Below are 22,895 nucleotides of genomic sequence, written 5' to 3' on the forward strand. Positions count from 1 at the left end.
AAGTACATTTAAAAAAAAAAAAATGAAGAATCCATCCAAGTAAAAGAAAATTGTGTTATGTTGTAATTAAAGTGTATTTATATTTTGTATTAGATAAAGTTTTCACGAGAACGATTCTTGAAACACATGAACCTGCTGCCAACTTGAATGTGGTTTTGTGTGGATGTTCGCTTGTTTGTCGCAGCAAACTCGTGTATTGATCATTCGTATGATTTGCTCATTTACCTGTTAATATGTAGCTTAAGGTAAAGCACTACAATATATTTTAACGTTTAATTTATTAGCGCTAATAAAGCAGTCAAATATAGTAAAGTTACAAAGCAAGATGAGAAGCAGGCGATGATTGGGAATCTTTTTAGGCAGGAAATTTAGAACTTAATCTTGTAGACATCTGACCTTAAGCACAAAAATGTGTTTTTGTAGAAAAGTGGTTTTATCCTTCTTATACCAACACATTTTCTAAGCATCAGATCTTTCGTAAAATGTCTTCCAAGGGGTTCCAAAGCGAGGTTTCACCTCTCATCCAAGAGGCTTCTTCAGTTCCAAATGAGTTGGTCTGAGGAGTTTGTCTTACTTGATTAAATCTTGTCGCATCTCGGGGCTTGAAAATAAATATTTTTAAATGATATAATTTGTGATTTATCTACTCCAGTTGGCTGAGATCATGTGTTTGTTTCAATAGAAGTTTGCAATCATTACTTTGTCACGGGCATTTTTCTCTGTCACCTTCTGAACTTTAAATGTATCCGAATGACACATTCAGTATTTAAAACTTTTATTTTCCGTTATAGAAAAACAAAACTTTGAGGCATTTGCACATGGTCATTCACACTGGTTTTAGCTGACGTTGCGTTTTTTTATTGCTTGGAATTTGAACCACCGTTCAAAGATTTATTAAGTTGCACCGTTTACCTGCACTTGCTGTTTAGTTCATTTGCCTTTTTATTTTGTCTGGATGAATCTGAGTCAACATGTTCACCTGCAAATAAACTATATGAGAAAATATTGTAGTTTTGAAGTGTTTGCATTAATCAATATGTGGAACACGGTGAGGGTAAAATATTTCAACAAAATTATACACCATCAGGTGATTTAAAAACATTATAAAATTGACATGCACTCACCTGAGAGATATCGTGAATAAAGGTCAGAGCCAGACCCCTAAATTTAAATTTGAAAAGTGTATACAAAATAAAGTAAATTACATTTTATAAGGCAAAAAAAGAGAGAACTTTATTTGGATAACACATTTTTTAAATAATGTTTAGCACAATACCTCTGCTTTGGCACAAACTTTTCATTTTTTTTACATTATTCAAGATTTTTTTTAAAGAGACCATGATGAGAACAAAATGTGTTACTGTTATTTGATAGCTTTGTTAGCTTAGCATAATAGCATTCATTTGTTCGAGTTAGCATCTCCGCTTGCTTTGGTTGGTTAGCAATTAGCTTAACTTCTTAAAAAGGAATCGTTATTTAAGACAACACATCAGGACAACATGCAACAGATCGACAGTTGACGCAACATATGGTCAGATGACACGCAGGACGACGCAACCGCAGACGGCGATTTGTGGCACTTATGGAACGCCATACTTTTCAACAAACGCTGTTCAATTATTATCTTCAAGCTAACACAACACACAAGAGAGACGGTATTTTAAACACACTATTAGCTACTGGCTAGCAAGGGTTCCTTCTGGGTCATTGGTAAAGAAAAAATAGCTACTGGGAGCTACTAGGTTATATTTAACATAACCAGAAAAAGAAACTAAACACACAAAAATGAAAGTTCCCAGCATTGATTTTTCTCTACAGAGAACAAATGAAGTACAATATATCAAAAATAGCAAGGAGTGTTTCCATACTTTAGTGGTTTTAAGGCACAATAAACATTCACTTTTTTTTTAAAGATTTATAACACGTGTTACTAGTGTACCCTGAGAACGTTTACATTTCTTCTGTCATTCAACCTTACTTGGAGAGTGCCTCCCAATAATCTTGATTATAATTCAGATTCAATGAGAAAAAAAGTGTTTTTAATTCATGACATCGTCCAAATGTCAGTGACAATTTTGGCAATTGGGATGACAGAGTTGGTTGTTGACGCGACACCCGCAGCCTCCACTTGCGTCTCCAGTACCCTGTGGAGACAACGCACCGTTAAACGTTGAACCAACTTTCTGTGTCGCCCGCTCACTCACGTTCGGACCCCAGCGAGCTTGTTTGGTGACCCAGCAGATTTCCGTCTTGCACATCACGCAGCAGATCCAGTCGCAGCCGTCCTTCTTCTGGACGATGATGTCGCACCGCGGACAATGCATGGCCTCGCCGCTCTGCAGCAGGTTCTGAACAAAGAGAGTGACTCCACATGAATAGGAGTCTCACACATGTACAATAGTCCAAAATCTCACACCTGTATAGAAGTCTAAAGTCTCACAGGTGAAAAGGAGTTAAAAATCTCACACCTGTACTGAAGTCTAAAGTCTCACAGGTGTAGAGGAGTCCAAAATCTCACACCTGTATAGAAGTCTAAAGTCTCACAGGTGTAGAGGAGTCCAAAATCTCACACCTGTATAGAAGTCTAAAGTCTCACAGGTGTAGAAGAGTTCAAAATCTCACTCAGTTTAATTGTCACATTGAACTACGCTATTAAATTAGTTTATAGTTTTACTTCAGAAGTATATTTGAAAAAGCTCATTGCTGATATACAGCAGCGTAAAAGTAACATTTTGACGTTATTTGTTTAGAGTTTTTGTTTTTTTATTTCTCTATTGTCCATGATGATGTCATGACCCAGCCACTAGTGCTACACTACTAGTACTATATATATATATACTATTATTCAAGACCGTTGAGCAAAAATAGGAAGGGACAAATAAAATTGTAATATAATGGCATTGTGAATATTTTCATATCCAGATCTTTAGTTTTAAGTCTGAATAATGTAAAAAAATAAAAGTAAAAGACATTAAAAAATATTTGATTTGAGTGTAACAACTTAGATAATACCACTGCTTTGGCACACATTACCAATGATTTGTAAAAAAAAAAAAAGAAACCTTGATGATGAAAAATCTATCACTATTATTTCATAGCTTTGTTGGCTTAGCATACTAGCGTGCAAAATACATGAAAGTAAATTCAAAATTAAGCCTTAGTTTTAATTGGATTTTAAAAAATGTAATGTTTTTAATTTATTATATTTAATAATTATAAAGAATACAAATATTGCATGGTTGAAATAGTTGACATTTATTTAAATTAAAGGATTAAAATAAAAATGAAAATAAAAAGTGTGTGAGATTTTGGACTCCTAGTCATGTGTAAGATTTTGGACTCCTTTTCATTCATGTGTAAGATTTTGGACTCCTATTCATGTGTGAGATTTTGGACTCCTATTCATGTGTGAGATTTTGGACTCCTATTCAAGTGTGAGATTTTGGACTCCTATTCATGTGTGAGATTTTGGACTCCTATTCATGTGTGAGATTTTGGACTACTATACATGTGTTAGATTTTGGACTCCTATTCATGTGAGAGATTTGGACTCCTTTTCATTCATGTGTATGATTTTGGACTCCTATTCATGTGTGAGATTTTGGACTCCTATTCATGTGTGAGATTTTGGACTCCTATTCATTCATGTGTGAGATTTTGGACTCCTATTCATTCATGTGTGAGATTTTGGACTCCTAATCATGTGTAAGATTTTGGACTCCTTTTCATTCATGTGTAAGATTTTGGACTCCTATTCATGTGTGAGATTTTGGACTCCTATTCATGTGTGAGATTTTGGACTCCTATTCAAGTGTGAGATTTTGGACTCCTATTCATGTGTGAGATTTTGGACTCCTATTCATGTGTGAGATTTTGGACTCCTATTCATGTGTGAGATTTTGGACTCCTATTAATGTGTGAGATTTTGGACTACTATACATGTGTTAGATTTTGGACTCCTATTCATGTGTGAGATTTTGGACTCCTATTCATGTGTGAGATTTTGGACTCCTATTCATTCATGTGTGAGATTTTGGACTCCTATTCATTCATGTGTGAGATTTTGGACTCCTAATCATGTGTAAGATTTTGGACTCCTTTTCATTCATGTGTAAGATTTTGGACTCCTATTCATGTGTGAGATTTTGGACTCCTATTCATGTGTGAGATTTTGGACTCCTATTCAAGTGTGAGATTTTGGACTCCTATTCATGTGTGAGATTTTGGACTCCTATTCATGTGTGAGATTTTGGACTCCTATTCATGTGTGAGATTTTGGACTCCTATTAATGTGTGAGATTTTGGACTACTATACATGTGTTAGATTTTGGACTCCTATTCATGTGAGAGATTTTGGACTTTGTTTTATGAGAAACGGACTCTTACTTAACATATTTAAATGTACACTTCCATACAGAAGGTAAGAACTTTGCCTATTTTGTAAGCAGTCAGATGGAACTTTGTATACGTATTTTAAAAAAACTGGTTGACAGAAAACACACGCACATCTCTGGTTAACGTGTCGTCCCACAACCCTTACCTCTTCGTACAGCGCCACGGACGCCTCTTCTTCCACGAGAAACAGCGCCTCGTCAGGGTCCGACTCCCAGTCATCAGGGATTTCATATTCCTTCGATCGTTCGGCACTGCACATCTCGCTATTGGATTTTGCCTTTTTGTCCTAAAGAGAATTTCAGATGTTTTTTTTGGATTGAGTGTTTTGTCCTTGTTCTTTTTTTTCTTCTTTTTTTCGGTTTAATTCCCGGGGATTTGAAGATTTCCTGTCATTTGTCATTTTCGACTCCATGTGTAAGATTTTGGACTCCTATTCATGTGTGAGATTTTGGACTCCTATTCATGTGTGAGATTTTGGACTCCTATTCATTCATGTGTGAGATTTTGGACTCCTATTCATGTGTGAGATTTTGGACTCCTATTCATGTGTGAGATTTTGGACTCCTATTCATTCATGTGTGAGATTTTGGACTCCTATTCATGTATGAGATTTTGGACTCCTATTCATTCATGTGTGAGATTTTGGACTCCTATTCATGTGTGAGATTTTGGACTCCTATTCATGTGTGAGATTTTGGACTCCTATTCATGTGAGATTTTGGACTCCTATTCATTCATGTGTGAGATTTTGGACTCCTATTCATGTGTGAGATTTTGGACTCCTATTCATGTGTGAGATTTTGGACTCCTATTCATGTGTGAGATTTTGGACTCCTATTCAAGTGTGAGATTTTGGACTCCTATTCACGTGTGAGATTTTGGACTCCTATTCATGTGTGAGATTTTGGACTCCTATTCATGTGTGAGATTTTGGACTCCTATTCATGTATGAGATTTTGGACTCCTATTCATGTGTGAGATTTTGGACTACTATACATGTGTTAGATTTTGGACTCCTATTCATGTGAGAGATTTTGGACTCCTTTTCATTCATGTGTAAGATTTTGGACTCCTATTCATGTGTGAGATTTTGGACTCCTATTCATGTGTGAGATTTTGGACTCCTATTCATTCATGTGTGAGATTTTGGACTCCTAATCATGTGTAAGATTTTGGACTCCTTTTCATTCATGTGTAAGATTTTGGACTCCTATTCATGTGTGAGATTTTGGACTCCTATTCATGTGTGAGATTTTGGACTCCTATTCAAGTGTGAGATTTTGGACTCCTATTCATGTGTGAGATTTTGGACTCCTATTCATGTGTGAGATTTTGGACTCCTATTCATGTGTGAGATTTTGGACTCCTATTAATGTGTGAGATTTTGGACTACTATACATGTGTTAGATTTTGGACTCCTATTCATGTGAGAGATTTTGGACTTTGTTTTATGAGAAACGGACTCTTACTTAACATATTTAAATGTACACTTCCATACAGAAGGTAAGAACTTTGCCTATTTTGTAAGCAGTCAGATGGAACTTTGTATACGTATTTTAAAAAAACTGGTTGACAGAAAACACACGCACATCTCTGGTTAACGTGTCGTCCCACAACCCTTACCTCTTCGTACAGCGCCACGGACGCCTCTTCTTCCACGAGAAACAGCGCCTCGTCAGGGTCCGACTCCCAGTCATCAGGGATTTCATATTCCTTCGATCGTTCGGCACTGCACATCTCGCTATTGGATTTTGCCTTTTTGTCCTAAAGAGAATTTCAGATGTTTTTTTTGGATTGAGTGTTTTGTCCTTGTTCTTTTTTTTCTTCTTTTTTTCGGTTTAATTCCCGGGGATTTGAAGATTTCCTGTCATTTGTCATTTTCGACTCCATGTGTAAGATTTTGGACTCCTATTCATGTGTGAGATTTTGGACTCCTATTCATGTGTGAGATTTTGGACTCCTATTCATTCATGTGTGAGATTTTGGACTCCTATTCATGTGTGAGATTTTGGACTCCTATTCATGTGTGAGATTTTGGACTCCTATTCATTCATGTGTGAGATTTTGGACTCCTATTCATTCATGTGTGAGATTTTGGACTCCTATTCATGTGTGAGATTTTGGACTCCTATTCAAGTGTGAGATTTTGGACTCCTATTCACGTGTGAGATTTTGGACTCCTATTCATGTGTGAGATTTTGGACTCCTATTCATGTGTGAGATTTTGGACTCCTATTCATGTATGAGATTTTGGACTCCTATTCATGTGTGAGATTTTGGACTACTATACATGTGTTAGATTTTGGACTCCTATTCATGTGAGAGATTTTGGACTCCTTTTCATTCATGTGTAAGATTTTGGACTCCTATTCATGTGTGAGATTTTGGACTCCTATTCATGTGTGAGATTTTGGACTCCTATTCATTCATGTGTGAGATTTTGGACTCCTAATCATGTGTAAGATTTTGGACTCCTTTTCATTCATGTGTAAGATTTTGGACTCCTATTCATGTGTGAGATTTTGGACTCCTATTCATGTGTGAGATTTTGGACTCCTATTCAAGTGTGAGATTTTGGACTCCTATTCATGTGTGAGATTTTGGACTCCTATTCATGTGTGAGATTTTGGACTCCTATTCATGTGTGAGATTTTGGACTCCTATTAATGTGTGAGATTTTGGACTACTATACATGTGTTAGATTTTGGACTCCTATTCATGTGAGAGATTTTGGACTTTGTTTTATGAGAAACGGACTCTTACTTAACATATTTAAATGTACACTTCCATACAGAAGGTAAGAACTTTGCCTATTTTGTAAGCAGTCAGATGGAACTTTGTATACGTATTTTAAAAAAACTGGTTGACAGAAAACACACGCACATCTCTGGTTAACGTGTCGTCCCACAACCCTTACCTCTTCGTACAGCGCCACGGACGCCTCTTCTTCCACGAGAAACAGCGCCTCGTCAGGGTCCGACTCCCAGTCATCAGGGATTTCATATTCCTTCGATCGTTCGGCACTGCACATCTCGCTATTGGATTTTGCCTTTTTGTCCTAAAGAGAATTTCAGATGTTTTTTTTGGATTGAGTGTTTTGTCCTTGTTCTTTTTTTTCTTCTTTTTTTCGGTTTAATTCCCGGGGATTTGAAGATTTCCTGTCATTTGTCATTTTCGACTCCATGTGTAAGATTTTGGACTCCTATTCATGTGTGAGATTTTGGACTCCTATTCATGTGTGAGATTTTGGACTCCTATTCATTCATGTGTGAGATTTTGGACTCCTATTCATGTGTGAGATTTTGGACTCCTATTCATGTGTGAGATTTTGGACTCCTATTCATTCATGTGTGAGATTTTGGACTCCTATTCATTCATGTGTGAGATTTTGGACTCCTATTCATGTGTGAGATTTTGGACTCCTATTCATGTGTGAGATTTTGGACTCCTATTCATGTGTGAGATTTTGGACTCCTATTCATTCATGTGTGAGATTTTGGACTCCTATTCATGTGTGAGATTTTGGACTCCTATTCATGTGTGAGATTTTGGACTCCTATTCATGTGTGAGATGTTGGACTCCTATTCATGTGTGAGATTTTGGACTCCTAGTCATGTGTAAGATTTTGGACTCCTTTTCATTCATGTGTAAGATTTTGGACTCCTATTCATGTGTGAGATTTTGGACTCCTATTCAAGGGTGAGATTTTGGACTCCTATTCAAGTGTGAGATTTTGGACTCCTATTCATGTGTGAGATTTTGGACTCCTATTCATGTGTGAGATTTTGGACTCCTATTCATTCATGCGTGAGATTTTGGACTCCTATTCATTCATGTGTGAGATTTTGGACTCCTATTCATTCATGTGTGAGATTTTGGACTCCTATTCATGTGTGAGATTTTGGACTCCTATTCAAGTGTGAGATTTTGGACTCCTATTCATGTGTGAGATTTTGGACTCCTATTCATGTGTGAGATTTTGGACTACTATACATGTGTTAGATTTTGGACTCCTATTCATGTGAGAGATTTTGGACTTTGTTTTATGAGAAACGGACTCTTACTTAACATATTTAAATGTACACTTTCATACAGAAGGTAAGAACTTTGCCTATTTTGTAAGCAGTCAGATGGAACTTTGTATACGTATTTTAAAAAAACTGGTTGACAGAAAACACACGCACATCTCTGGCAGGTTAACGTGTCGTCCCACAACCCTTACCTCTTCGTACAGCGCCACGGACGCCTCTTCTTTCACGAGAAACAGCGCCTCGTCAGTGTCCGACTCCCAGACATCAGGGATTTCATATTCCTCCGGTCGTTCGGCACTGCACATCTCGCAGCCCGGTCGCGAGGGCTTGTTCTTAAACGTGCATGATGGACATTCCCAGCCCGGCTACAAAGACAGGTTACACATGCTCAGCGGAGGCGGATCATCGAGGAGGGTCAGTGATTTAGAGGGAGTTCAACGAATGAAGGGGGATTGAGAGGAGCCACAGAAACAGTTCAGGGGTGAGAAAAATGTTGCCAAGAGACACCAGGAAACCAAAGATCCTCAATCCCAAAAGATGCACAGAAATTACGGAAGGACCTGTGACGAACAAGGATGACCTGTGTGGGTACATTCTGACCTGTTCCGAAGCTTCTGGAGTCTGAATTTTGGGAGGAGGGATATCAATCCTTTGTATTTGAGCTACTTGTTCGTCATTTCCACCTCTGGGCATAAGATCCATTGTCTTCATGGACTCCACGATGCCTACGATCAATCACCCATAACACCACATGTTAATTGAACAATAAATGAACATCAAATCTCAACTATTTTCTACTTTTAATCAATTGATTATGTATTCTCCCTTTTTTGAGGCGATGATGTATTTACACATATTTTATTAAGTGACGACTAAAGGTTAAAAACTTGATAATGCATCATTACAATGATTAAAAGATCTACAGTGTAAAAAAAAATCACTAATATAACACATACTTCTGCCAAGGAAGTTATTTAAAAACAACATAGACAACATTAGAAGCTATACATGTACATCTGGAACTACAAAACCCCAACAAAAAAATTCAAAAATCACATTTCCTTAAATTGTATTCAATCCTGTTAGTCTGCTTTTGAGTTACTCTGGCGAAATACAAGCTCCTTGACAATAGTTATAAAATAATAAGACTTTTCAATACTGCCAGATTTTGCCTTCAAAAAAAGGAATTTGATTGTACAAAGCTTGAATATAATGTATATTCTGTATATTACTAGCAGCATTTTATGCTCCTTTAAAAATAAACATTGCTAGTGAAGTGTTTAAAGAGACATTCATTTTTGGCAGAAAGAAAACGAAACATTATTCTATTTACGTGACACATACCAGTTTAATGTTTTGTTTTAAAGTAAACATTGTATATTTCCCTTTTATTTAGTTATTATCTCTATTCTAATTTTTTTTTTTTTTTACTTGTCCAGTGATCCCCAACAACCAGGTCGTGGGGCATTTGTTGTCAAAAAATATATATATATTTATTCGTATATCTGATTTAACTATAATAACAGTGTGAAAAGTGTTTTATTTTGAAAAAACGACCTAATATTATCCAAAGTAATTTCAGTCTGTGACTCTTGACACTACAAACAGTCAAACAGACAAACTTTAAATGACAAAAATTTGTATTTTTGCAGAGAAACCAGCCACGGATTCCTTCTGTCTCAGTTATATGTTAAAATTAATTCTTCATGAACTTATTTTTTTTTTGTGCTGGTCATGCTTTTTATTTTTTGCAGTTTTAATCTTATGGTTCGGTTAATGGTGCAAAAATGCTTGGGGACCCGTGAAGTGTCAAAAGCATCTGAGGTTTGTTCGTCTTTTTCATCAAATGTTCATGAACTTTTATCTGAGATTTACAGAAAATAAGGTAACGTTGGTTAAATATTAATTAAGATTAAAGGGAAAGCTACATATTTGATTGAAGGTGGCACTAGAGTTATTATTACATCATAGACCAATGGAAGCCACGTAGTAGGCGTAACGGATGAGGAATCTATTTGGAGAGATGGCAAAACAAGTTTGCAGGGATTAAAGTGAAAAAAAATGATTTGACTGAAAAAAAATTGGCAAGCCACATGGTATGCATTATATAGTGATTTAACTGTAGCCCACTACATGCAAAGTGCTTTTCCGACTGAAGCGGCTGCCACATAGGCACCTGCACACACCTATAAAACAGAATGACAATCATCAACAATCATCATAGTTTTATCCTACTAGTTTAAATTGGTCTCAAAAAGGTCCTTAAGAATATGGTCAAATCATTTAGGTTTCAATCATTTCAAGAAAGGTTTTACCTAGCTTATTTAAGAAATAATTGTCCAAATAGGATTCCAGTGCACATTTTATTTAAACCTCACAAAAACAGAATACAGTAAACATTTTGTTTTGAACCCCAGCTGCAAACATGGCAAAACTTAAGTCACTTTTTCTTTTTAGCCACGAAGCCAAATGTCTCAAGCATGGCTACACCTGACCCTCGTTTTTTTTGGCTTGACTTTCTATTGGAAGTGGAGGCAGTGGAAGGCCCAGGGGCCCTGGAGGAGGCAGAAGGGGCCTTGGAGGCAGCAGGAGCATCAGGGGCCCTGGAGGAGGCAGCAGGGGCCTTGGAGGCATCAGGGGCCCTGGAGGAGGCAGCAGGGGCCCTGGAGGAGGCAGCAGGGGCCCTGGAGGAGGCAGCAGGGGCCTTGGAGGGGGCAGCAGGGGCCTTGGAGGAGGCAGCAGGGAACCTGGAGGAGGCAGCAGGGGCCTTGGAGGAGGCAGCAGGGGCCTTGGAGGAGGCAGCAGGGGCTCTGGAGGAGGCATCAGGGGCCCTGGAGGAGGCAGCAGGGGCTCTGGAGGAGGCATCAGGGACCCTGGAGGAGGCAGCAGGGGCCCTGGAGGAGGCAGCAGGGGCCCTGGAGGGGGCAGCAGAGGCTCTGGAGGAGGCATCAGGGGCCCTGGAGGAGGCAGCAAGGGCCCTGGAGGAGGCAGCAGGGGCCTTAGAGGAGGCAGCAGGGGCCCTGGAGGAGGCAGCAGGGAACCTGGAGGAGGCAGCAGGGAACCTGGAGGAGGCAGCAGGGGCCCTGGAGGAGGCAGCAGGGAACCTGGAGGGGGCAGCAGGGGCCTTGGAGGGGGCAGCAGGGGCCTTGGAGGGGGCAGCAGGGGCCTTGGAGGGGGCAGCAGGGGCCTTGGAGGAGGCACCAGGGGCCTTGGTAACCCTTTTCACCTTAATTGCCTTGAGTACCCTAATGGCCTCTCTCAGTTTCAATTTGTTTTGCTGTTGTTTTTTGTCTTCTCTCTCTGTCAAATAAGCCTTGTATCTTGCATAAGACGAGAGACACTTTTTCCTCAATTTTGAAATTGTAGGCTGTTTCACCTCTTGCCTTTAAGTGTGACTTGATGACAGCAAGGCCTTCGTATGTCGCAATATCAAGTCGGGCTCGGTCACTCTCTATTATGTCATCCATTATATTGAAGGAACCCTCAACAAGTGGGCCAGTAAACACAGATAGAAGAGCCTTCACCAATTTTGACAGAATGGGGAATCGCATGTCTCCTGTAGAAGTCTTCCTCGCAAGAATTTTCCCCCACCAGTCACAGTCAACTTTTGCCATTTCAGTCAATTCCTGTGCCTGCTCTCTCAGATCAGGGTCAACCTGGTAGTCTCGGACCTCCTCATCCAATTGACCCAGCTCCTCTGAATTCACAACATTGGGCAAGGCTTTGGCCAAAATATTAAATGCCTCCTGGATTGTTTCCTCACTTATGAGGGCAGGGCTTAGGGCTGACAAAGAAGCGATTACTTTGTTGGACAGAGGGAGACTTCGAAGAAGAAATTCTGCTGCCTTGATGTAACCCTCACGTAGACAACGGTAAACTGTTTTCACCCAAGGTTTCTTTGTCACTCTTGCCTTGTTGAAGGCTTGGTGACTGAACCTCCCGACAGACAGCCGTTTGTCTGAATATTGAAGCTGGTCATTCTTCAAATCCACTTTTAGCAGGTCTTGCACAGTCAATGGGACAGCAGTTGGCTTAATGAACTTGGACAGAAGTTCCCTCACCAGCACCACCATTTCAGCATGGAGCAGATGGACCATAGGCTTCTCGTGTTGCAATTTTTTCAAGAATGCCTGGAAAGTCGGAAGAATGCCTAGAAGAAAAACAGACAGATCAAGATAGGGCATTTGTTATTGAAAGCTTTAAGCATTAAAACTAAGACAATGCGGACCTCTGTCAAAACCGCTCCATGCTTGTTATTTCTCGAATAGATATCACAGTGCATAACAACAGGACATAATACAACATACAGAATAGAATAAAATAGCCCAATTCTTAATTTACCAGTTCAAAGTTAAAATATGTTGTAAGGCTCAAGGATCTTCCTTCAAAAACATTTTTCAGAATTAAGCAAGAAATAAGGTAAATGTAGATTGATCTGTTCTTGAGGTTGCGTTATTTTAAGGCTTTTATAGATAATGGAGCAGCAGGCATGCAAAGCGTATATGAAGGCCCCAATGAGAACATTAATGTATTTTTCAAATACAATATTGTAGCCTAAAGGGAATATTAGTTTTTTAAATAGAAAAACGTTTGCCATTCTCATAGCCTAAAATGAACATACCTCGGTATAAATCGAGTAATGCTGTAAGCTTGTCAAACTCTGAAAAGATCTTGCAGATACGTGTCTTCCGGCTTTTGTTTGTAGCTGTTCCTGCCCTAGCAGAAATTGCCATGTCATTTTGCATCACAGTGATCCTGGCCCTCTCCTTAGATGTGACTGCATTCTTGTCAAGGATCTGGTTCAAGAGTCCCCTGTGCATAACATTTTTAAAAGAATACTACATTAGACACAAGGAATCTGCATGTAAGGTAGACATGAGAAAAAACAATTAGAGTCAAACGTAATAATTCTGTGATATCTGAAGGCACTACAGACACAATACACTATGGGTGCTGCACTAGTTTCATGCAATGAGAGAGATTGCCGTTGCCCAATAATGTAGAAATCTACCAGTAAAATGTAAAACAAGTTGGCTTTTATGAATACTAAAATATCAGTTGAATGTGGGTCCATTAGGATCCCCCTTCGAGTAATTGGGGCTATCACCACCAAGCAAGTATAGATAGATAAATATGTGGATAAATGGAATTTAAGATGAAAATATTAACTATGACATGGAAATCTATTCTATCATACATATACTATGATTATTGTCAGCCATTGCACATCACAAATCATTATTATGTGTGTCTATACTAGTGTTTGTCTGCCTGCCTGCGTGCATGTGGCGTACATAACACAAGTGACCATAATACAACAAAGTTAGGCCTACCTGTGTCTGTCCTTGTCCTTTGGAGACAGAATGCTGTAGTAGTGGACAACCAGAGGATCCAGAAGTTCCTTGGTGCCGTTACAAACTTCCAGAATTTGAAGGAACATGCTGCTGATAGGGCGCATGAGAGTCTTGGGCGTAAAATGGAGTAGGCATTGGATCTCTCCAAAAATCTTTGCTTTGGCGACTTTTCAATGTCATTAAATATGTCTGAACAAAACTCCTCCACATATCCTTGGAATGGACTACACAGAGCCTGGATTCGTCCACATTGAGGGAAAACATATGACCCTGTAGCTTGGATGACAACTCAGTTTTGAACTGGGCACCAATGCCATGTGTAGACAGGTACGACGCGTGTGCATTTGACATCGACAATCTAGACAGAGCACTTCGATCCTCGGCCATGGCAGTAACTAGTTTTACTAGGGGCTGGGCTAGAGTAAACGAAAGATCGTGTTCAGCTATGAAAGCACATATGCGCACTTTTTGGTTGCACACACGATCAGCCATGGAAATAGGGGCCTCGGTTGTTACTGTAACGGCACCAGGCAGAGAGGAGGTATGTTGCAGTGCGCGAACAGCAGCCTTGTGTTTAGCATCTGCAGCATGGCGTGCTAACACTTTCTTGCCATTGCCGCCATACGGGATTTTTTTATGACAAATCACGCACATACACACACCTGACAATGTCATCTTTTTGCACCATGTGCGAAACAGCTTTCCATCATCCCCCACTTCGTCTAACCAAGCCCATCTCCATTTGTTTTTAATCTTCCCGTCAATTTGACCAGTGTCAGTACCCTCTTCAGCAAACAACGACTCCATGCTGTCATTAGGCTCAGTCAAGTTACCTGGGAAGGTTTTACGAACTAAGCGTGCTGAATCCAAACAACAAATCAAAAAGAGAAACGCGCCCCGCAATAACCTACCGTAAACCATAAAGTAGAATATAGCGAAATGTCTACTGCTACACTGAAGGTTATACATTCAACTGGTTATACTGCCGCTAGCCTAGGCTAGCTTACAGCAGAACGACAAAATGCCAACATGAAAAGCAGAACATTTTTTAACTTACCTGATAAACTGATCTTTATCCATGGCCCAACCATATCCATATCCATATCCATATCCATATCAGGTCTATCCACACGGCTATTGCTTTTGAGTTAGGACTACCACACATGAGTTAGCGTCACTGCTGCTGTAAACAAACACTTGACGTTCAGCACACCGTTCTCACAGGGGCAGACTCTGTTTCTGATTGGTTGCTGAAGGTCAATGGGAAAGGAGCTACATCGGTTTGTTCAGCCAGCAGATAGAGGGCGCCAGAAACGCACAGAGACCAGGCACTTGGAATCACACTGCAAACGAATGCATAGGACGCGCCGAAATCAGGGATTGTTATTTTAGAATTTTTAGATTTTTTTTTTCCGTCTCATAATTTTAATTTGACGGAATTCCGTCACCCTGACGGAAAACTTTAATCCCTGAGTTTGTCACCTCTTTGAGGATGTAACACGACAGACTAAACAAAGAAATCCATTTCTGGTTTTGACAATCAGTGTCAGATAATTTCACCGACTTTTTTTGGGGGGGGATTGAAAAGTGTAGATTTAACCCTGGAAAAGCTGCTGATCCTGCTCCAGGTGCTGCTGCCGATGCGTGAGGTGGGCGGCGCGGGGCGACAGCAGGAACAGGAAGGCCTTGTCATCGCTGGATCGGACGCCGTGGCTGTGCAGAGTCTCCCGGTCCTGTGCCAGGCGCTTCCCAATGACCCATCGCTGGAGGTCAGGATGGAACCCATAGGTGTTGTTAATCTGAAGACAAAACAGCGTGTTTCAATACTTTGTATAATCGTTATTGTTGACGTTTGAATTTAAAAAAGGTACATCGATGAGACTGAATCTATAAATGAAGGGGGGAAAAAAATCATATTTAAATAGGAATTATCATTATGATCAATTGTTTAGTGATGAGGTATCACGATACAGCGTCTTCATTTTAAAAGGCCATTAGATGTCACTCTCTGTTTGAAAATGATGCCAGGTTTTATTGAATTAGTAAATCAGAGCGAAGATATATTTTCGGTACTTAAAGTCGCACTTAAAAGCCTTTAAGCTTCTCAAAAAAACGATTGGAAACGAGTGCGCTTTATAATCCGGAGCACCATATATATGAACATTACGTGGTGGGTGATTTGTTTGCTAACACTTTCAATGACTCCTACATGCGGTGGGCGGGATTACGTCATTGCTTCATCAGGGGGTGGTATTAACGACGCACGTCACATGATGGCGGACATCTATGGAGTAAGATTACTGCCACCGTTTTGAGCGAGTGTGTCTTGTTTGTTGTACACTCAAAATCACTCTGCTGCGCGCTCAACCAGTCATACACGTGCTTTAACATGCCATACACGCACGCTCTAGCCGTCATACACGCACTCAACTTCACTACTCAACACCAGTCTCACGCGCTGCTGCTTGAAGCCTTTAATCATTATTTGAACATCGTTTACATGGGAGTGAACAGAGTTTTCAGAACGCTTAATGAAGTTTGACTTCATCTGACTGTTTTGTTGACATTCCCTTTAGCAAAGCTTTATCTAGTGGATGCATAACGCAACCCCAGTCTAACGTTTGACTGTATCTTTTATTCTATGCGCCCTATTTATGAAAACAGTTCTAAAATAGGCCATTCATTGAAGGTGCGCCTTATAATCCGGTACGCCTAATAGTGCAGAAAATACGGTATATAGAAGAGTGTGCCATCTAGTGGGCTTTCAAAATGGAGACACTTTATCGTGATGCCTCATCAGTGGTTATAATTAACAACCTCTTCAAACTCATTTTACCTTGTTTTTCAGCTCCAAGATGGTCATTTCCGACAAAACCTGGACCGATATCGGCACACAATTCTCAGACAGGGCGTCCTCCACGCCGACACATAACCTAAGACACAAACAAGTGTAAACACAAATCCTGTTGCCGTCGTAATGATAAATCTTGGAAAGGGTCGCACCTGAAGGATTCGTGAGGATAAGCCTGTCTGTGGATGCTGACGGTCACGGGGAGGCTGAGTTCTGAGAGCTCCCTGGAGAGTCTGGACGCCTTCTCGCCATCTCCACAACTCAGAGCTTTACTCAGAGACGTGGCCAGCTCTTCGGCTGCAGGGAACACAAATCAGACTAGGAATCACTTTGAATACTGCGGGTATTTTTTGGGGACTTTTCTGAATGATAAAACTCACACTCTAGAGTAAACCAGTTCTACGTCATTGGTGCTCCGCCCTCTAACGGCTTCGCTATTGGTTTACCCCGAGGCACCGCCTCGTCTCTGAGAAAGCTTAATGAACTCGCCACCCAGCAGGGGGCAGTCCACTTCCTATAAAGGCAGGAAGCACCCGCCGCACTTTCTCCTTTTTCAACTCAGCGAGAAAGCTCCTGACAGTGGAATGTAATGATGGCGAATGAATTTTGAAGTGAACCATGTGTGCACGAAGACTCCCTGAAGAGGAGACACACATGTCTGCTTCGTTTGTCTAGAGACCCAAATCACGCGTGATGATTATGTGGCCTTCCGAGCGCTTCCCACGGCTTTTGATGGGAAGCGTTCGAGGCTTGTCGACCCACGCCGCCTCAGATCATGATTATGATCAACACAGGACTGCCATGTTGTTTAAGAAAGCAACATGGCAGTCCTGTGAGCCGACTCGACAAGCTCACGTTCCAACGTGTTGGGCCCTGATGAGTCGAGCTGAGTCGTCCATCGATCATGAACAGACGTCGACTAGGAGGACGACTGGCTCGCTGCATGGAGTCGACCATGGGGTATGCGAGAGCGATCAGGTAAGTATCTCTTGCAGGCCACATGGCCCTCCTGCAGCGCACTCGACGGGTTCACTTGAGAGGTGTTAGTGTGCATGTGGCTCCGCCTGTGAGTGTGACGTATTCACAGGCGTCATTAGAGACTTTCGCCGCTAATGCTAAGCTAACATGCTCCGCCGTTCATAGACGGCGAGAGTTTCCTCTCAGAACACAGTTCGGAGGAGGTTTTTAAACCCCTTCGTCCGGGTCATGCCGAGACTGTAATAACGGAGTCTGTCCACACGAATGAAGGGCAGACTCAACCATGTGCTTTGTTTCCAGATAAGCAAATGTCCACGAGACCGGCTTGATCAGCTGTGTTTACTTCCGTGTTGACATGCGCTGACGGGGTTTGACCGCCGATGAGCGTTGTCAAGAAAATCCCGGCGCCATGGATGACGTCACGTTTGGCGGAGAAACGTCATGGATGACGTCACGTTTGGCGTGATGACGAGGCGCGACGGGGATACGCGGAGACGGAGATCCCGTTTGTCGGCATCATCATCTGGTGCTGGGGGGAAGCGTCACCAGAGACCAGCCACCCCAGCAGCACCAACAACATCGGCAACAGCGGCGGCGTGCGACGAGTGAGCGTCGCCAAGATCCGCAGCGCGAGCCGGGGAGCCAGCAGCCGCAGCAGAGTCGACAGCCGAGGGCTCCTCCACCCCCCCTATTCATTCAAGGGAATGTGTCGGGAATAAAACAAGATAACGTATGACGTTTCTGTGGTTCGTTCTGAAAGATGTTAGTAGTGTGCATGTGGCTCCGCCTGTGAGTGTGACGTATTCACAGGCGTCATTAGAGACTTTCGCCGCTAATGCTAAGCTAACATGCTCCGCCGTTCATAGATGGCGAGAGTTTCCTCTCAGAACACAGTTCGAAGGAGGGTTTAAACCCCTTCGCCCGGGTCATGCCGAGACTGTAATAACGGAGTCTGTCCACACGAATGAGGGGCAGACTCCAACCACATGTGTTTTGTTTACAGACGAGCAGAGGTCCGCGAGACCGGCTGAGTCAGCTGTGTTTACTTCCGCGTCGACCAGCGCTCGTGCCCGACAGAGCTTGACAGCGGAGGTGAGTGGAACTAGTCCAGACATGTCTATGTTGACCGGAGGTTGTTCCTTCCCCCACAGCGCTGTCTACAAGCACTGGCACCGTGGAGGACGTCACGTTTGGCGGCGGAGAAACGCCATGGAACTGACGCAACCTGGTGTTTTTACGCGCGAGTTTTCTCGCCGTCCTGAGACCAGGCGAGGGCGAAGAAATTCCGCCCCGTCTGGTCGATCAACTGGAGAGGTGCGTGGCGGTCGGATCTCACGAGTGACGAGCAGGTCTGGACCGCCAGCGGAGCTTGAGAATGTACGGGACCGGGTGAGTGATGCGGTGCCGACGCGCGCGCGACCTAACTCACTTCAGCTCCGGGTTAATTCTCCAGCACATTCCTCCACATCGCGGGTTTTGTCAGCTCCGGTGACACTAAGAAGTGCTCAGGGAGTTGGGAAGACTTCCGGGGGGGGAAGGGAACACGCACGACGCGCATCTGAGGTGTCTCACGCGCACTTGCGCGCTTCTCCCACAGAGCCGGTTTTATGTATGAGAGTGGGGGTTCTAGTGAATCCAACTCGAGTACATGCTCTGTGGATTCAAGAGATAGAGACGCGGCTTGTGTGATGCCCTTTCGTCTACGGCCCGCGGGCGGAGGACTACCCAAGGTTCGCCAGGGCTGCGGTTCTGACAGAACATTATTCGGCTTGGAGTCGCCTGGTTTTACTTCTAAGACCCACTTGGCTGGGGGGAGTAATCAGGCGAGGCTATGCGCTACATTTTGCCCGTCAACCCCCCCCTTTTTCAGGGATTCTCTGGACGCGTATGGCGGAGCAGGAGAAATTATCCTGTTTGAGAAACGAGGTGTCTACTCTGCTGCAGAAGGAGGTCGTAGAACTGGTCCCTGCAGCCGAGATGATGACAGGGTTTTACTCCCGGTACTTCCTCGTGGCGAAGAAGACCGGGGGTTGGAGGCCCATTCTGGACCTCAGCTATTTGAACAAGTTCATAGCTACCCGCCCGTTTCGCATGTTGACGGTCAAGAAACTGCTTTCAGGTGTAAGTCCAGGAGATTGGATGACCGGGCGAGCTGAATGCAGTAGCGGACAGACTGTCGAGGGGGGCCGTCCAGGACGAATGGGGTCTGTCCGAGGCAGTGGCAAGCGAGATCTGGTCTCGATTCGGTCACCCGGTTGCAGACCTCTTCGCCAGCAAGGAGAAATTCAAATGCCCTCTTTGGTTCTCCCTCAGGGCTTCGGATTGCCCCCCACTAGGCGTGGACGCTTAGCCCATTCGAGGTGGCCGGTCGGTCTACTGTTCGCCTTCCCTCCTCCGCGGCTCCTTCTCCCCTTGATTCGGAGGGCGAGGCGGGGGGGGCTGAGGTTAATTCTAGTAGCACCAGACTCCCCGGGGGCGCTCTGGTTCCCAGACACCCCCGGTGCTGGGCCGGCCTCTCAAGGTGTGGCTCCTGCACGGGACGAGCTGATCGGGACTTTGGCCCGGGCCCCGTCAACACGCAGGCTTTATGCCTCAAAGTGGGGGATTTCTCCCGCTGGTGTTCAGACAGGTCCTTGGACCCCAGCTCTTGTTTGGTCTCCGCTATCCTGTCTTTCCTGCAACATTTGCTGGATAACGGGCGGACTGTGACGACTGAGAGTGTTCGCATCAGCCATAGCGACGAGGCATGTCGGATTTGAGGGTGCTTCGGTTCGCGCCCACCCCTTGGTGGCGCGTTTCCTGCGGGGTGCCTGCAGGCTTCGACCTCCTGCAAGGCCTTCCAGCCCTCAGTGGGATCTCCAGTTGGTACTGGACTCTCTCACAGGCCCGACCTTCGAGCCTCTTGACCAAGTCCCACTGGATATCTTGTCTTTCAAGGAATCGCTCCTTCTGGCACTAACAACCACGAAGAGAGCAAGTGAGCTTTGTGCCCTCTCCATTAACCCTGAGTGTCTTCCTTTGGCGTCGAGGAGTCTTCGGTGTCTTTGCGTCCTAACCCAGCGTTCCGCCCGAAGATTCTGAGTTCCTTGTTCCGGGCGACGACCTTCACGCTGCGGGCCTTTCACCCGCCGCCCCACTCGGACCCGGGTCAGGAACGTCTCCACCTGTTGTGTCCAGTGAGGGCGTTGGCCTGTTACTTGCGGCGGGTGGCCGTGTTTAGGCGCTCTGATGCCCTCTTTGTCTGCCACGGTAGATGCCGACGGGGAGAGGCGGTCTCCCCCCAGAGGTTCTCTCATTGGGTGAGATCGGCCATTATCCGGGCCTACCGAGCAGCGGGTGGATCCACTCCTAGCGGTCTGAGGGCACATTCCACCCGTGGCGCGGCAGCCTCAGTGGCTCTTTTGCGGGGTGTGGCAGCAGAGGATATCTGCTCAGCTGCTTCTTGGGCGTCCACGTCTACCTTGCTAAGGCCTATCTCTTCGACGTGACGGCGGGATCAGTAGCTCATACGGTTTTGAGCGCTGCTGTGCCCCCCCTCGAGGCCCACGGCTTCAGTGGACTTGGATCCTGGGCCGGTGGGGCCCTAGCGATGCTGCTTCAGGAGCGGCGTCCAGCTGGGGGTACATTTATCCCGTCAGGCTTCGCCTTTTGGGTAAACCAATAGCGAAGCCGTTAGAGGGCGGAGCACCAATGACGTAGAACCCCAGAGTTATCTATCATAACCTCAGGTTCTACGAGTTGGTGCGAAGCCCTCTAACCTCGTCGCCCAGCGGCCGCCCTTCTCGCTGAGTTTTCAGTTGGAGAAAGTGCGGCGGGTGCTTCCCGCCTTTATAGGAAGTGGACTGCCCCGTGCTGGGTGGCGAGTTCATTAAGCTTTCTCAGAGACGAGGCGGTGCCTCGGGGTAAACCAATAGCGAAGCCATTAGAGGGCTTCGCACCAACTCGTAGAACCTGAGGTTATGATAGATAACTCAGGGGTTTTTCCTGTTGCTGAATTGAGTCACATGGAGAAAACAAAACCAACAAGAGATGAAAGAAAATCAAATGCTGTTTTTTTTATGTACGAGTTAAGGTTAAGTGATCTTTTTAGTATTTTTTATTATTATTATTGTTTAGGCGCTTTGTGACCCTGGTCTAGAAAATCGCTCTATAAACATATATAAGTGAATCAACTACAGATAGTTGCGTCACAGTTTGCGTCACAAAGACACTTTAAAGAAAACTTGACCATTTGAATTAACCTACTTCTTAAGTAACAATATTAACATAAACTTTAAATACGCACTTTGTAGAGACATGTGGAACACAAAACACAAAAGGTACTGTTCATTTCAGACTAAAATAAGTATATTTCACACTGTATTATAAACACTATTTGGCCGAATAAATGTACTCACCGTGGGATAAATCGATCGGGTTGTTTTCTGCGTACATGACTTCAAAGTGAAGATCAAGAACGAAAAAAAAGTGTCGTAACCTCTTTTCCACGACTTCCTTCAAAACATTTCCCGATATATTTAATACATTTCTAGGTGATTTTTTGTTGAATAGACGAAAAAGTACAGCGCAGTTGTCTGGCCTTTTTCTTTACAGAGGAAAACAAAATTGAAAGTAGAAATGCCGGAAGTGGATAACGTTTCGTCCCGCCCCTTTAAAAAATAAAAATATATAAACTGCAATTAATATAGTAAGAATAATATAATAAACGGAAAATATTAACTATATTAATGATTAAATAAAAAAATAAAAAAATAAAGTTCTGCGAAACGTTGCAATTTTTCTTTTTTTTTTTAAAAAACAAATCCTCCTTTACTCTCAAATGACGTATGACCTACAAAGAATATAATTGTCGTCATCAAAGACAGATCCGTATATTATTAAAATATTTTTCTTTTAACTAAATATCTCGAATCCCACTTAAAACGGTGATACGAGTCGAATTAATGAATTTTGAATGATAATGTTTAAAAGTGTAGCGTGTAAATAATCTTAAAAGTGGAGAGGACTAATATTTACAATGTCGCGAAATGTATTATGCAATTCAAAAACCTTAAATCAATATTGTTTATCGTTTTAATTTATAATATGATTATTTTTATTTTGTATTATTTTGCTACAATGACGACTAAATGAACCAGAATTTCTACGTCACATAGGACTAGTATCAGAATTTTTAAATAAGCAACTTATTGTAAATTCCAGTTTTGTTTCGAAACCGACGCCAAAAAAATGATTCTAACTCAAGTATTATTTATTGTAATTCATTCTCCTTCAATGAAGCATTT

At 42.7% G+C, this 22,895-nt stretch overlaps 2 protein-coding genes across 2 annotated transcripts; both read right to left on the reverse strand.

Moving 5' to 3' along the window:
- Positions 1-1,214: 1,214 nt before the first annotated feature.
- Positions 1,215-22,355, reverse strand: LOC148070983 (ranBP-type and C3HC4-type zinc finger-containing protein 1-like). The gene is made up of 11 exons (XM_087801469.1): positions 22,008-22,355; positions 16,785-16,929; positions 16,618-16,714; positions 15,382-15,580; positions 9,028-9,152; positions 8,619-8,792; positions 7,313-7,453; positions 6,019-6,159; positions 4,541-4,681; positions 2,205-2,348; positions 1,215-2,144 (listed from the first exon to the last, which is right to left on the reverse strand). Exons 1-11 carry the CDS (start codon positions 22,042-22,044, stop codon positions 2,064-2,066), a joined length of 1,425 nt encoding a protein of 474 aa, XP_087657595.1. The 5' UTR covers positions 22,045-22,355; the 3' UTR covers positions 1,215-2,063.
- On the reverse strand, positions 11,673-13,842 carry LOC148070984 (uncharacterized). Its single transcript, XM_087800923.1, has 2 exons — positions 13,049-13,842; positions 11,673-12,577 (listed from the first exon to the last, which is right to left on the reverse strand). Exons 1-2 carry the CDS (start codon positions 13,245-13,247, stop codon positions 11,673-11,675), a joined length of 1,104 nt encoding a protein of 367 aa, XP_087657049.1. The 5' UTR covers positions 13,248-13,842.
- Positions 22,356-22,895: the final 540 nt, after the last annotated feature.

Source organism: Callionymus lyra, chromosome 10 (assembly GCF_982586985.1).
Source record: "Callionymus lyra chromosome 10, fCalLyr1.hap1.1, whole genome shotgun sequence".
NCBI classification, from domain to species: domain Eukaryota; kingdom Metazoa; phylum Chordata; class Actinopteri; order Syngnathiformes; family Callionymidae; genus Callionymus; species Callionymus lyra.